At 42.1% G+C, this 15,524-nt stretch overlaps 1 protein-coding gene across 1 annotated transcript; it reads right to left on the reverse strand.

Moving 5' to 3' along the window:
* Nucleotides 1-871: 871 nt before the first annotated feature.
* stradb (STE20 related adaptor beta) lies at nucleotides 872-15,030 on the reverse strand. Its single transcript, NM_001292680.1, is given in 12 exon segments — nucleotides 872-2,235; nucleotides 2,805-2,847; nucleotides 4,308-4,546; nucleotides 5,358-5,462; nucleotides 5,939-6,110; nucleotides 7,305-7,428; nucleotides 7,832-7,940; nucleotides 8,919-9,040; nucleotides 9,207-9,294; nucleotides 11,835-11,906; nucleotides 12,156-12,211; nucleotides 14,960-15,030. Coding segments are annotated over 11 exon segments (1,236 nt in total). The 5' UTR covers nucleotides 12,168-12,211; nucleotides 14,960-15,030; the 3' UTR covers nucleotides 872-2,085.
* Nucleotides 15,031-15,524: the final 494 nt, after the last annotated feature.

The raw sequence follows: 15,524 nt of genomic DNA on the forward strand, positions 1-15,524 counted from the left end.
GTAATTTATTATGTTCAATATCTTCTGCTCAATTTCTTTTGGGCCCTTTTTAATTCCCTTTGTGTTTTGACATTTTTCCTGAATACCAAATTAGGATATTGAAATAATGTTTTTGCATTTGCTGCTTTGTCCCTGCTTTATCCTTCAGTTTTTAGTACCCAGGTTTGGAATCCACATTGTTTAGTCACATTTCATAGTGGCCTTAATTATGTAAACTCTCCCCATTAATGTTGTAATAATAATCCTTACATTTGTTATAGGACTTTATTACATCTTCGAGACATCTCAAAGCGCTTCACAGAACGCACTGTTAAGTAAATTGACTGTATTTTGTGGGCGTAAAAAAGACCTTTACTGTAGATATATTCAAACCATTGTTTGGGCCATTATGTGGTCTGTGATACAAATGTATTCCATTATGTCTTCATTTTATTAACTGTCATGGGTGCTCACATAATAAATATAATGAACATTTTAATGTGGGATAAGATTAGAAAAGTAAAATTGGCAAACCTGGATCTAAATACACCCACATACTCAGTAAGAGTCCTGTAGCTCAGTGGTTAGAGCACTCGCTTTGCAAGTGAGAGACCTGGGTTCAATTCCAGGCAGAGGGCGAAACCTTGGGCAAGTTTCCTTACTCCACACGCCTAATAATAATCCCTCCAAAAAAAAAATAATAAAACTTGTCATTTTCAATCTACGACTGTTTGTGGGACATTGCTGGCTGTCGCGTTTGCCCACAAATATACAGTCAATTCACTTTACAGTATATTCTGTGAAGCGCTTTGGGACGTCCTCCCGACGTGAAAAGCATTATTATTATTATTATAATGTAGCATTGGTTGGAAAAACAACTGAAGGTTGAAATACTGCAAACATTTATATTTTATTCATTTAAGTATTTATTTTCAAATTGTGCTCCTCATACAGACATGATCTGCTGAAAATAGCAGCAAAGTAGTGTTGTTACCTGAAGAAACATGTTTTTTGATTTGTCCAGTTTAACCTGCACGCCAAGATAAAAGTTAGGTGAAACTCTTGCTCCATTCCCAATACATTCACTCCAACCACATTTTGTAATACTGCGTGCATTCCATGTTAAAATAGACTGAAGGCACTGTGGTATATATACTTGTAGTAACTGGTGAAAGCAAACAGTGCAAACACCTCTGGACTGTGCTCTCCTTCTCCCCATTTAACATATGGAAGCTATAAATGGCATAAAACATTTTACATTCTGTTTGGATGAGAGCTTTGAGAATATGGTTACTCTTCCCCCATTTTAAATGGAAACAAATAAAAATTGTATCATTCTACAGTTTGAGAGACATTTCCCCAATTCTCCATCTTCCCATATTCTGCAACTGGAGTTGAGGAGACATCTCTAGCTAACTTATCTTTCGGTTTCTTCTCTATTTTCCTCTCTATGCTCATCCACCCCTTTCCCAATAAGCTCAGGAGCACAACTTGTGGAGACGTACAGCTAAAAATCTTTCTAAGACATATCTCATCAATACACCAACACACTGCACCACTGGGCTGCCTAGTCCTTTCTTTAATAATACATCCAGACTGGTTATAACACTGTTCCTGCAAGAAAATAAAAGGGACACATTCTAAAAATATTACATTTGTACATATAGCCAGTTTGGGCACCTTGGCAAAGCTGAGATCCCACAGCACCATTCAAGGACATGTCTCAACACTTGAGTATAAAAATCACCACTTGTAATGGTGACATTGCTCCAAATGGGTACCACAATGAATTTGGATCAAGCTGGATAAACGACTGCTCTCAGTATACAGTGCTGAATTCCTGAAGTGCAAATCACGGGTGTTCAGTGACATGTAACTCATACAGTGAGTGGCCTAATTCTGTGCATCAGATTCTCTGGCTTGAATCACTTCTTGTATTGATACACCGGCAACAACTACAAAGCAAGTGGTTCCCATTTAACCAACTCAATCTTGTCCCAGCGCCCTGGAAAAGGCGCTGTATAAACGCAATGTTGTATTGTGCATGTATGTGTGTATATTTTGAAGGTGAGAGAAGAGGTTGGAAAAAAAAACAAAGAGATTTGGTTAAAAGTCCCAGTCATCGTCCAGTTCCTGCATGGGACTGATGGGAGCGTTTCCATTTTGCTGTGAAGTCTCTGCCGTGGCTCGAGCACTAGACAGGGGCATCGCTGGTAGAAGGAGATTCAGCAGCATTGCTCTGGTCTGTTTTTTCACCTACAGAAAAATAAAATTAAAGCTGAGAGCAAGGTTCGGCAACCTTCTCATAAGATTGTCTTTTCTTAAACTTCCTTTTAAACCTAATTTACCGTATGATGGTCTGAATCACCTGCACTGATGGTCTACACTTAATGCTTAAAGGAAACATAAGAAACAATCGCTTGTTTTGTGTGAATTGTTTTTAAAATGGAGAAATTCTATCCTGCCAAATGCAATATGTCCCTTATATTTGCTCACATCATTTACACCCCCATTGGAACCGAATGAAGCAATAATTAAGAGGAAATCAGAGGAAATAGAGGAATATTTTTGCTGTGTTGTAGTTTCTATATACAGTACTGGAATCACTGGTTCATAACCAAAAATGATTACGGCTCAACAGGAGGTGCCTGAATGGAGTTCAACGGTAGTGGCAATACTGATTACTGACTATACAATGTGGCACTTCCAACTTCCAGGTAAAATTCCAGTGTAGCCTGCACATTACCTTGGGGAACACTAACGTATGCTAAGACATATATATTGAGGTATGTACCCTGAATAAAAGCCAGGGATAAAACACCTACCTGTTTGAAGAATGAGTGATTTAACAAGGCCCTTGCTGTTGGTCTAGAACAGAAGAGAAGATTTAAAATTTCACATCAGAAGTTTACAGCTTGTATATCTTATAAAACACCAATAGTCAATCAGCAGCGAAGGGAATTTTTTGTGAAAAGCAGTGATTAGCTTGTGCAATAATCTAACAGCACTGGTGGCAGATTAAGAAGTTTGCAGCTTGAATAAAGATTCAGGTTATCAGGTGAGATCAATGCGTACAGACTGAAAAGAACAGTGTCCTGTGGAACATTTGCTGCTGAAGGATGCTGTCTACTTATGGAAATGTAATAAAATAGTAATAACTTGCATTTGATAAAGCGTCTTATCACGTCATCGAGGCGTCTCAAAGTGCTTCAGGGAATATACTGTAAATTCTAGTGACTGTTTTGTGGGTGAACCATCACAGCCAATTGTGCACAGTAGTGTCCCACAAACAGTCGTGGATTGAGTGACCAAATCATTATTTTTTTTAAGAAGGATTATTACCCACAGAAAGCAATCTGCCAATCGACAATCAAGCAGGTTCCTACTTACTGCTAGGTAAACAGAGGAGTGTGTGGAGTAAGGAAACTTGCCTTAGGTTTTGCCCTGCCCAGGAATCGAATCAATTCCGGGTCCTCTCGCTAGCGAGCCGAGTGCACTAACCATTATGCTATAGAACTCCATGTATGCATCTCTCTCTCTGCATGTGTGTGTCTCTCTCTCTCTCTCTGTAGAATGAGCTCTCTTTCCCTGGAGGGACACACACTGCTTACCCAAATACGGAAAGTATTAGGAACAACTTGGTGAGAGCCAAGTCTTGGGGACCCCAGTGTTCAATGGGATACTACTGGAGTTCAATCAGCTAAAACAGCATAGCTTGCCACTGAAAGCAGTGTCAGGCAAGCTTTCCAGCTGCTGCTTGTCCAGCTAGGACAAACTTACCCATTAGTGTTTTGGCTTGCAAGGTTAACAACAACAAGATGACATTTGTGTAGCACCTTTCACGTCAGGAGGATGTCCCAAGACGCTGGAGAAGTTGAGTGGGAAGACTCCCTGCTCACAGTAACTTGTCTGCCCTAAATCCTGCTGATGAGCTAAGCTGTCCTGCAGTGCCCTTGCTCAGGAACTGGATCCATTGTCAAACGAGTCACCTTGGAGCCAGCTCACTCCAAGGAGATCCTGCCAAATGATCTTCTTTTCCTGTTCTGTGGATTCTCTTTCTAATGCTGTACCAGAGGTAAGTTCTTCACTTCCGGTAAAAGCTGATGGAATAAAATTGGGTTCCTAAACTGCTAACTGTCTTTAGAAACTGGGGAGAAGGATACCATGTGCCTCCTGCAGCAGAGGTGTGGGGATCACATTAAAAACAGAGACTTTCTCTTAACGAAAATTTGGATTTTCAGATGGATTGGATGGATTGATGGATTCAGATGTTTGTTTTACAAACAGATGGATGTAAAACAAAAAACAAAAAAAGGCAACAGACCCACCGATTCTCCGGATGTCTCTGCAGACACTGCTCTACAAAGTTGTGAAAGTTTGCAGAGAGGTTTCTGCACATGGCACTCTGGGATTGTTCACTCGTGTTTGTTCTCATCATACTGCTGGTAGCAACACTCTCATCGATGCCGGAGTCCATGCCGGAGCAGGAGTTCTTCATCCTGAGTTCCCTTGGAGGAAAAGTGAGGTCCAACATGCACAAGGAGCCCTTCAACTTCTGGAGAAGCATCTGGGAAATATTAGAAGGATTAGGCAATCTGCTCCATCCCCTTACTTCAACTATAAATGCTGCACTTATGTATGTGTGTTCATTTCTTTTATCAAAGTGAGGGTTGTTAGAGCTAAACCCTTTTCCAGTTTCAGTTCCCCAAGTTCCCCAGCTGAATAGTAATGTTCCCTAGAGCAACATCAGAAGAGCTTCTAAAACGGTTCCATCCAGCATCCTTGGTGCCACGTTCGTGCCTGGTTGCCCACACAACCCTTGCAGAGAGATTATTATTATTAGATTATTATTGAGATTAGTGCCATCAATCTGGGCTAAATTCTAGTCTAGATCTCAGAATAGTTTAATCCACACAGATCCTGCAAAACCTTTTTATATTTGCTGGAATCTTTCACAATGTCATACATTGTGGCTCATACTAATGGCACTATTCTCCTGTATAGTACTTTGTTCTACAGGTAGTCAGACTATTTTCTTACATCTGTTGCAGCAACTAACCCTTCTTCCCAAGTTTGCATTTTTTTGCTGCGTTCTCAGACCCCAAGTGCCGTAGTATGGAACTCATTCCCTTCTATAGCCACACTGAAAGCATCAATAAAGCTCAGGTTGTATGTAGCATTGCTCTGATCAATGTTGAGCAACTCACCACTGAACAGTGACAGCAATCATAGGAAAGAACTTCACCTCGTGAGGAAAATTATCAACTTTCTCTGAACCATTTTGCATTTTATTAGCACCATTACTGTGAAAATGGATCAAAGCACTTTACAATTACTACGACATCAAATGTGCGGAGGTTCGGGTCAAAAGAGATTACCTGGGTAGGACGCATACCCTGAAAGGGAACCTGGCCTCTAGCCAGCTCGCATGCTGTAATCCCAAGACTGTAGATATCAGACTTCACATCATACCCGTGCAAATCCTAGTGTGGAAGGAAAGATGGGATTTTAAAAGCTAAAAGCTTTTAAAAGCTTGCTTCAGGATTTTAGAATTGTACCACGCAAGTTATTCATTTAACCCCCTCCTCTATCACTTCATTCCAATACTCTTATATTTTTATGTTACCAATATTTGTCTAATTCCCTTTTAAAAGCTCCATGGATTTTACTTCAAACACCATTTTTGTTGGAGCATTTCATTTCTTAATAACCTTTTGTATATAAACTTCACAACCTCTCTCTTGGTTTGCTTTGATAATTTTAATTTCATGTCCAGTCCTTGACAGACTGATCAGTGTAAATGCAGGGAACCTTTTTATAACACCCTTCAGTATAACACCCTTATGAGGTGGGCAACTAAGGTGACATTTTGAGACATTGAAACATGAAAATCCCAAGATTTCAGTAACACAAGAATAATGTTCCATGTTGAAAAAAATTGCAAGGAGCTGAAATTTACCTGTTGAAGAACTTCAGGGCTCAGCCATGGCAAAATAGAAGCACTGAACTCTGGAAAATTGTGAACAAACTTTGATCTTCGCCCCTCTGTTACCATGCTGCACAGACCATGGAGCCCAGAGAGGTAAACATGCCCATCCCCAGATATCAGAATATTGCTGGGTCTTACACTTCTGTTGAAGAGGAATTTGGAGGATAAAGTCACTTGTCAGACATAGGATTAAACTCTTATTTCAGCTTGAGCAATGAAAATAGATAATGCAAGCTTATCCCATTGGAGAACCACAGAGACAAACTATAGAAGAGAGTCAAATCACATGCATCATATTAATAAAAAAACATGTGTTGCCCAATTTCATTTCCACAGAATGAATAAGTGGCATTGTATTGGTCCATCACAAGAACTTCTGTCATAATAGGCATCCTTGCAATTTTAAACAGCACTTTATGACATCATCAAAACACCTCAAAGCACTTCAGTTTACTGTAAAGTGTAGTGACTGTATTTGTAGGTGACAGATCAGGAGGATGTTTATGCATCTCAAACCAACCATTATAAAATTAGGCCACTTCCAGTGAGTGCAATCAAAGGAAATAGGGTGAAACATTGCACCCTAGGGAGTACATTCTCCCCTTGCTGCAGCCACCATCAATTACCTTCTGTATTTCTCAGTTGTGCAGGAATGATGAAAAGGAGTGACATTTGTAGGACACTGCTGTGTGCAACTGGCTGCTGCGTTCACGCACAAAATATACTGTCAATTCACTTTACAGTGTATCCTGTGAAGTGCTTTGAGACGTCTCGAAGACATGATAAGGCGCTATATCAAATGCAATGATTATTATTACATCCTATTCAAATGTTTAAAAATCCAGTGAAAGGAGTGAGGATGAAAGTCTCCCTTTTTCCTGTGCTTGAATCAGCTTGGTAAGTTCCTGAGTGAAAAGGTGTCTCATTGCAATTCTGAGAACATAAGCTTCACCAGACAACAATATCAGCTACAACTGCTCTCAATAAATTGCTCAGTGAGGCAGCAGAGTGCAACTGCAGTTTAAATCCAGAAATGAGTCTGGAGGTGAAATAATGTACAGATTATGAAAAGCAATAATAACCCTTAAATTTGATAAAATGCCTTTCACGGCAGGAGGACATCCATATTTACTGTAAAGCGTAGTGACTGTTTTGTGGGCAAACAGCAGCCAAATTATCCCATGAACAGAACTGGTCTATATCTAGAATACAGCCTTGAAAATGCATTGGAATAAGGGAGAGGAATTCAAAGAGGGGAGAAACTGGCTTTTTAAAATAAAAGGTTTACAAATGTTAGGTAGTGTCATACTTGTCACTAACAAATGGTATCACTCACCTATGAATACATCGCATTTGGTGAATGTAATTCAGTGCCTTTATGACTCCATAAAGTATATGTGAAATAAGGCTTTCATTCATGCCTTCAGTAAAATACGACTTCAGGAGGCCCCTGGCAGAACCTACACAAGGACAGAAAGAAAAGGTCAAACTTCAGGGTAACCTTATTATAATGCGGTCCTCTGGATCCAACCTCAGTGGTTGTGTTAGAAACAAAGCCTGAAACAGTGGACGCCTTCGATGCCACAGAGCACACAGGAAGTATTAGCAACAACCTGACAGCTTGAAAGTTGACCACGTTTTAGCGCAGGAAGCTAACTCACTAACAGTGGCATTTGGGGGTACTGGATGCGTCCACTTAGTGCAGGTCCAAACAACACCAATGCTATAAACAGGTAGCATTATTACTAGGAGGGGCATGGAAGTGAGATAATGGTGTTCACCTGAATCAGCATTTTCTACAACTGTTAAGTGCTTTGCGTAGTGTGAAACTACCAGAAGTCACTGATGCAGCTCTTCTCTTACCATAGGCTGTGAATGGTGTGATGACCCACAGCTCACTGCCCTCAGTGAACACAGCTCTGTGCGGCAAGATGTTAGGGTGCCGGAACAGTCGCCAGAACAGTAGTTCATTCTGAAACCAAACCAGAATTTTCTTGCGAGTTGGTGTTGCACAAGAATATTGTGAACTTATTCGTCGAAAGAATAAGTCTTCCGTACATACCAAATAAACTCAAATTCATAAATTTCTTATTCCAATATCTCTAGCATAATCACTGAACACTACCAGGCAGCCTGCAGCATCAGGCCAGGCAGACCTAGAAGGTTGCAAATTTGAATCTTTGTCTGTGCTGAGAATATCTGATGTCAGCCAGGGCAGAGTTAAGGATGGGGTCAGTAAAAACTGGGCTCAGTGCCTGTGGTTTGGCAGAAATCTACCAAGGTTTCCACTCTGATTTCTAGGTGATTTCTTTCCAGGAAATGCACACGTGTTGATGTTGGGCAAAGACAGGATCAGGTTCGGCTGAGATGCTGTGTTATATTTAATATAGCACCTTTCATGTTTGTATGTAAGAGCACTTCACAGCATATACCGTAGAGTGTAACAACTAAGTATTTTATGGGTGAACACTGCAAACCAATTCACACACAGTGTCCCACAAACTGCCATTAAGTGACCAATATTATTGGGGGATTGTTAGCCAGCACCCCAGGAGAAACGCACTTTGCTTTTTGAATAGTGTCACAGGATCTTTAAAATCTACCTGATCAGGCATACGGGACCTCAATTTAACATCTTATCTGAAGGATGATATCTTAAACAATGCAGCACACGCCAGTACTGCTTTGAAGCGTCAGCCTGGGTATGTGAGTTCCAAGTCCTGATATAGGGCTTGAACTCTTTCCTTCTGACTGAGAGGAACTAACCTACCAGCATTCACTGTTTAGGTTCCCACACACAAAGGATGGCTCGGGTAAAGAAGTGAAAGGTAATCAGTGTTAGTGAAACCATACTCCAGCCTTTTGGAAAGAAAGTAAGTTGACAAAACAAATTACTCGTAAGATGAATGCAGTATTATTTTAGTTTAAAGGACTGATTTGCTTTACTGACCTGGAGCAAGGACAGATTCTCTTCTGAACAAATGTCCATGTTAGTCTGTTTAACAACCACCATGTTTCCCGATGGAATGTGCCTCGCCAGGGTCATTCTGGTTCGGTTACAAAAAGTCTTACCTAGTACAAAATGAAATAGTAAAATATATGCATAGATGTGCACACATACAATCAAGACAGCAATACATTATTTACAGACAGAGATTCCCCAGAGAAAAGAGACTTTGAAATGTAACACGAAGAATCCATATCACTGTTATCACTCTCACCAGAAAAATATTTTTACCTAGTTCAGAAAGAAGCTCATAGTGACTGGCACTGGCTGTGTATATCATCTCTGCATCTCTGACTGCATAGGTTGAAAATTCATCACTCTGTGAAGGGGACAGAAGTCAATTTATTGAATGTACACCTCATTCTATTCTCAAACAAAAGGCAAAAAATGGACACACTCCTCCAGCTGGTTTGCTACAAACAGCATTAAACTCTCTGTTTTGATACTGGCCAATTCCAGAAAAGCAAAACTAGAGGACTGCACCGAATAAACACAACTCTTGTCACAATGCGTTGTGACTCCCAAGCAAACGCCGTAACTCAATCATGTCTGAGATGCTCTGTAGTTACTGTACACGTCTCTCATATCCATAAGTTTCCCATATCTACATTGGTTTTCTTTCATTGCATAGAAACAGGAGTAGGCCATTCAGCCCCTTGAACTTGTTCCGCCATTCTATAAGATCATGGCTGATCTGTACCTCAAGTCCAATTATCCGCCCTTGTCCCGTATCTCTTAGTACCCTGACCTAACAAATTTCCACCTCAGCATTGAAGATGTGAATGGATCCAGCATCCACAACCTCTTGGGGGAGAGTTTCAGATTACCCTTTCAGTGGAAAACTGCCTCCTAATTTCACTCCCGAATGGCCTAGTTCTAATTTTAAGATTATGCCCCCTTGTTCTGGATTCCCCCACCAGAGGAAATAGTTTCTCTGTATCAATCTCTCAAATATCTTAATTATTTTAATCTCCCCAATTAGATCACCCCTCAACCTTCTAAACTCAAGGGAATATAGACCAAGTTTATGCAAACTGTCCTAATTTAAATATTTTAGTTAACTCTGGTATAATTCTGGTGAATCAGGCCAAACCTGAACGCAGTACTCCAGATGAGATCTGACCTAAGACTCTATACAGTTGAAACATCATTTCCTCTCCTTTATATTCCAGTCCCCTTGAGATAAAGTACTCAGGGGGGGTGGGGGGTGAAGAGAGATCATCAGAATAGGAGGAGGCCATTTGGCCTGTCAAGCTCAAGGCTGAATTTTAGCATCAACATCACTGACCTGCCTCTCAAGCAGTCACTGGAGGCAAAGAATCCTCCTACGCATTCTGCTCCTGTTAACCCTGCAAGCCAAAGTTGTAACTCATGGGTAGGGTGGTCCTAGCTGGACAAGTGGCGGGAAAGCTTGCCAGACAGTGGTCTCAATGGCAAGCGGTAGTGGGATTCCTGTAGCTCCATGGATAGAGCACTCGCCTCGCAAGTGAGAGACCTGAATTCAATGCCCTGCAGGGTAAAATGTTGGGCACGTTTTCTTACTCCTCTGTTTATCTAGCAGTAAGTAGGAACCTGATTGTTAGTTTATTGGCACATCACTTTTCCACAGGTAAACAAATCCTTCAAAAAAATAATAAATTGGTCACTCAATCCACAACTGTTTGACGGACGTCGCTGTGCCTGTTTTGCCCACAAAATATACAGTCAATTCACTTTACTGTGTATCCTGTGAAGCGCTTTGAGACGCCTCGAAGACATGATAAGGTGCACGATCAAATGCAAGGATCGTCATCATTATAAAAGCGAACATCCCATTGGCCTTTTTGATAACTTTTTATACCTGTGAGTTTGTTTTTAGTGATTTGTGACACCCGAATCCCTTTTCTCTTCCAGTTTTTAGTTTCTCATTATTTAGAAATATTCTCTTTTGCTATTTTTGGATCCAAAGTGGATGACCTCACACTTCCCCACATTGAATTCCAATTGCATCTGCAATGTGAGGGCTGGAGAAAAAGTGGAGGGCAGAGACAAACAGCCAAGCTTCCAATCTTGAATGTTGTTCTGTGATTTTTATTGGATTGTGCATGGTTGTAGACACCGGGGAAGGGCCGAGATGGCTGCAATTTCCATACAAACACCCGCCCAACAATCTACTCATCCTCACTATTGCAAGTGGCATGCTAAGAATTGGTACCTGGATGAGGTATTGCAAGGGCTGCTGACTCATGGAGGACAGTCCAGAGAAATGATTCTCCAATTGGCTGCAATCCAGGGTAATACGATTCTATCCAGAATGCACTCAGTACAGTATATCTGAGATCCCCTCACATTTTCTTCCTATGCCAAGTTTTCTTCTCTTCCCTACTGAGACCAGACCTGTGATGTAATTTCACAGGCACCAGTGTTATCAGGTACTTTGACCAAGTTTAACCCAATCCCTTCTTCATCAGACATCCACAGGACTGGGTAGGAACCAGGAGTGAAAGCTGGTGATTCATTCCTGTGGAACACCAAGTGCAGCTGCGACCTGAGTCCAGGGATTGAATTTCTTGGTCACAGTGCATTTACCAGTCTCCTCACATTTTACATCAAGAATCGGGCATGGTTTTCAATACAGAGCATTCACGGTAACCATGTATCACAAAAGTAGGAGGGAGGCTTGCAGACTGGTACGTGCACAACAACAAATTACACTTGTATAGCACCCTTCATGGCGGAAAGATGTCCCAGGAAGCTGGATAGTCAGGGATTTTTGGACCGCTGACAGCCTGGTAACTAACTCCACTGGGTCATATTAATGTCTAAGCATGCTGCTATGGCTGCCTGTAATGGTAATTTTAACTCAAAACTACAACTTACAAGATGCAAATGGTCTGGTTGGCCCACATTGTCAATTGATTCTATTGTCGTCCGGGAAAGGCAGTAACAGTCCTTGAAACAGAAAATGAGCACAATGAGAACCAATGGAAACATCAGAGGTGGGCTTGAAAAAACAGATTTGTTTTTGCTGGAATAGAAAGGATTTAGAGAAGATGATAAATAGTGGAAGCGTATTCTCACTGGTAGTAAATCAGTAATGAGGCATAAACTCGGGAATGTTATTGGAGCAGGCAGGAGTAGAGTTTGGAGAAAGTTTTAATGAGAATAAGATATTTTTAATGTGAATATTTATCAACTTACCAGAAAAGACATGGAAGCTTCAAATTCTCCTGGTTATTCACATGAGGACAGCAAAACTGAAAATTAGAAGTATAGATGTAAAGAGCCTTTCTCCTTATTCCCTGGCTTTCTATATGAAAGGGCTTTGGACAAACTCCCACAGACTGATTCACTGAAGGAAGAGTCTACATACGAATTCAGGCTGCTTCTGTGACAACCGTTTCTAACGCATGAAACACAGTAAAGAAATTTTAGTTACGACCAATACAATATGTGAATTAATTGTTCTCTTCCCACTGGCCCTTCAACTTTAGAATCAGATCCAGGCCAATCAAATGCAAGTCTCATCTCTTTTTCTCATCTATATTTTTTGGGACAGGAGAAACAAAAGTGTCCTTTTTGAAATGAGTTTCCAGCAGTCTCATTCTAGTTAGTCATAATTTTCCAAAGCTCTCTATATTCGGGAATTGTGCCCTTTGATTAGAAAATTGCAAATGTCACTCCATCATTTAAGAAGGGAGGAAGGAGAAGCAAGTTAACTACAGACTTGTCAGCTTAACTTCAGTTGTGGGGAAATTACTGGAATCTCTCGTCAGAGACAGAGTGACTGAGCATTTGGATAAGTATGAGCTAATCCGAGAGGGTCAGCGTGGAATTGTAATGGGTAAGTCATATACGCAAATCAAATTGAATTTTTTGAGGAGGTCACTAACATGGTGGATATGAGAGTGTTTAGAGATGTCATCTATATGGACTTTCTGAAGGTATTTGATTAGGTTCTGCACAAGAGGTTATTAATAAAATGAAAGCACATAGAATCAGAGGTAACCTTGTGATGTGGCTCAGTAACTGGTTGGGAGGCAAGAAACAGAGAGTAGGGATAAAGGGAACATTCTCTAATTGGCGGGACACGACAAATAGCATTCCCCAGGGGTCTGTACTGGGGCCTCAGCTTTTCATCATAAAAAAATGACTTGGATGAAGGAATAGAGTTTTATATCCAAATTTGTTGATGATACAAAGTTAGGAGGCACAGTAAATTGTGCAGATGGGAGCAGGAAGTAACGAAGGGACTTAAGACAGATTAAGTGAGTGGGCAAATGAGGCAGATAGAGTTCAATGTGGGGAAGTGTGAGGTCATCCACTATGGATCCAAAAAACAAAGTGGTCAAAAGCATGGTCGTGGAGGAGGTCTTGAGATGGGTCTTGAAGAAGTCAAGGGAGGGGGCTACCTGCGATGTGAGACAGTGGTGGAGCCGGGCGATGTTGCGGAAATGGGGGAAGTTAGAGCTGGTCATGGCACAAGTGTGGGGTAGAAAGAATAGTTGAGGGTCAAACAAGATGCCATGGTTCCAGACTGGCTTAACAAGGAGTGTGCATCCATGGATGGTGAAGCTGTCAGGGCCTGAGCCGTGGAGGCGCCAATCAGGAGAGCCTCAGCCTAGTTGATGTTCAACTGAAGAAAGTTAGCTCTCATCCAGGATATGATGTCTGACAGACATTCTGTCAGGACAGTAGTGGTCCTGGAGTCAACGGTTGAGGCAGAGAGGTACAGCTGGGTGTCATCCAACATCAGGTTGACTCCATATTTGCAGATGATGTCACCAAGAGCGAGCATATAGATATTGAAGAGGAGGGGGACAAAGGACAGAGCCCTGAGGAATGTTGCATGATTGGAGATAAGAAATTTATGAGCTAAGCCATTGAGGAGTGAAATCAGGAATGCTTTCATTTCACACAAACGGTAGTGGAGATCTGGAACTCTCTGTCTCCTAAAAGACTGTGCATACTGGATCCATTCAAATTTTCAAGACTGAGGTGGATAGATTTTTGTTAGGTATCAAGGGATGTGGGGCAAAGGCGGGTAACTGAGGTTGAGATACAGATAGACCATGATCTAATAGAAAGGTGAAACAGGATATTCCTGTTATATCTAATAAAATATATACAATAATATTATATAATAATCCTGATCTTATGTTGCTATAACTCTTACACCATAAAAGATGCGAGATCTATATAAATGGATATTTTTACAAATCTGGCCTACGTTTCACTCTGAGCTATTAATTGTTTTAAAAAATCTGTACTGTCCACATGTTCTCCATAACGTAATTCACACGCTGCTCAGACAGGAGCACTCTGGGACGCTACCCCGCATGAAGGACGCTAAATGCAAGTTGCCATTGCAGACTTTCGTCTTTGAAATAATTTGAGGTGTTCTGCAGTTTTATGTTCAGAGATTTGAATGAAGAAAGAAAGCCCTTTTCACTACCCTCCCACATGACAGCATTACTGAAGACACACAAGCCTTCATCACATCCAGGCTGGACTCCTCTTGCCCTGCCCACAGGGCTTCCCAGTTCCTCCCCACATAGGCTGCAGACCATCCAGAACTCTGCAGCCCGTTTCCTCTCCCCCACCAGGTTATCGCCCCCATCCCCACTTGGCTGCACGACCCCCAGTCACTTGAATTCAAAATCCTTGCCTTCCTGTTCAAATGCCTCCACAAGTCTCATCCCCATTTTATCTGTGGGACCACCTGCAACCCGACTAACGCGGCTACCCGGAGAACACCGGCCTCCTTCATGCCCACTGCCCTCTCTGCCCCCACCACAGGTGGGCGAGCTTTCTGTCAGCCGTTCGGCCCTGCTCTCCGGAACTCCATGGCTGAGCGCCGGGCCCGGGGAGGAGTGGCGGTCGGGGCAATGGTGGCAACAACCGAGCGCGGCTTTTCTCTCTCCTTCCCGGCCTCGGGAAGAACGTCCCAAGCCGTGTCGCCGGCTCTCCCATCTCATTCGACCGTGTGGGTGTCTCTCTCTCACCTTCGCCGGACTCCTTCTTCTCGCACTGTCTCCTCAGGGGGCCGCCATCTTACTGCCCGGAACCAACGCACAGCGCCAGCAGCTGCTCTCACTCCTCCCTCTAACTCCTCGCAGTCGCCCCTTCTGATTTGATGACAAGAGACTCTCCGGAGAGTGAACCGCTTCTTATCTTAGTCACCCAAAGGTCTCGATAGACCCGCCTCCAGGTATCAATCCTATTTATTCTGCGATAGTAAACTGAAGCCGGAGGGGAAAAGTGGTTGCACCAGGAGGTGGGCGGTGTGTGCGTGTGCGCTGGTGTTTTGGTTCCGCCGCTGAGTGCTCTGGTTGCCTGGTAACGGGGGGGAGGGGGGAGAAGCGGCTTCTGTCAGTGACACAACAACAACAACAAAGGTGCAGAGGGAGAGAATAGAAACTGTTTGTAATGATAATTCTTGCATTTGGTATCACGCTTTATCACAGCGGAAGGCCGTCTCAAGTCGCTTCGCAGAAATTACTGTAATCCTTTTTAACACAAAAAAAGGAATCACTAAATAGCTAAGAGGAATTTTAAAGCAAATTATTT

This window comes from Callorhinchus milii, unplaced genomic scaffold (assembly GCF_018977255.1).
Source record: "Callorhinchus milii isolate IMCB2004 unplaced genomic scaffold, IMCB_Cmil_1.0 Scaffold6, whole genome shotgun sequence".
In the NCBI taxonomy this organism is placed as follows: Eukaryota; Metazoa; Chordata; class Chondrichthyes; order Chimaeriformes; family Callorhinchidae; genus Callorhinchus; species Callorhinchus milii.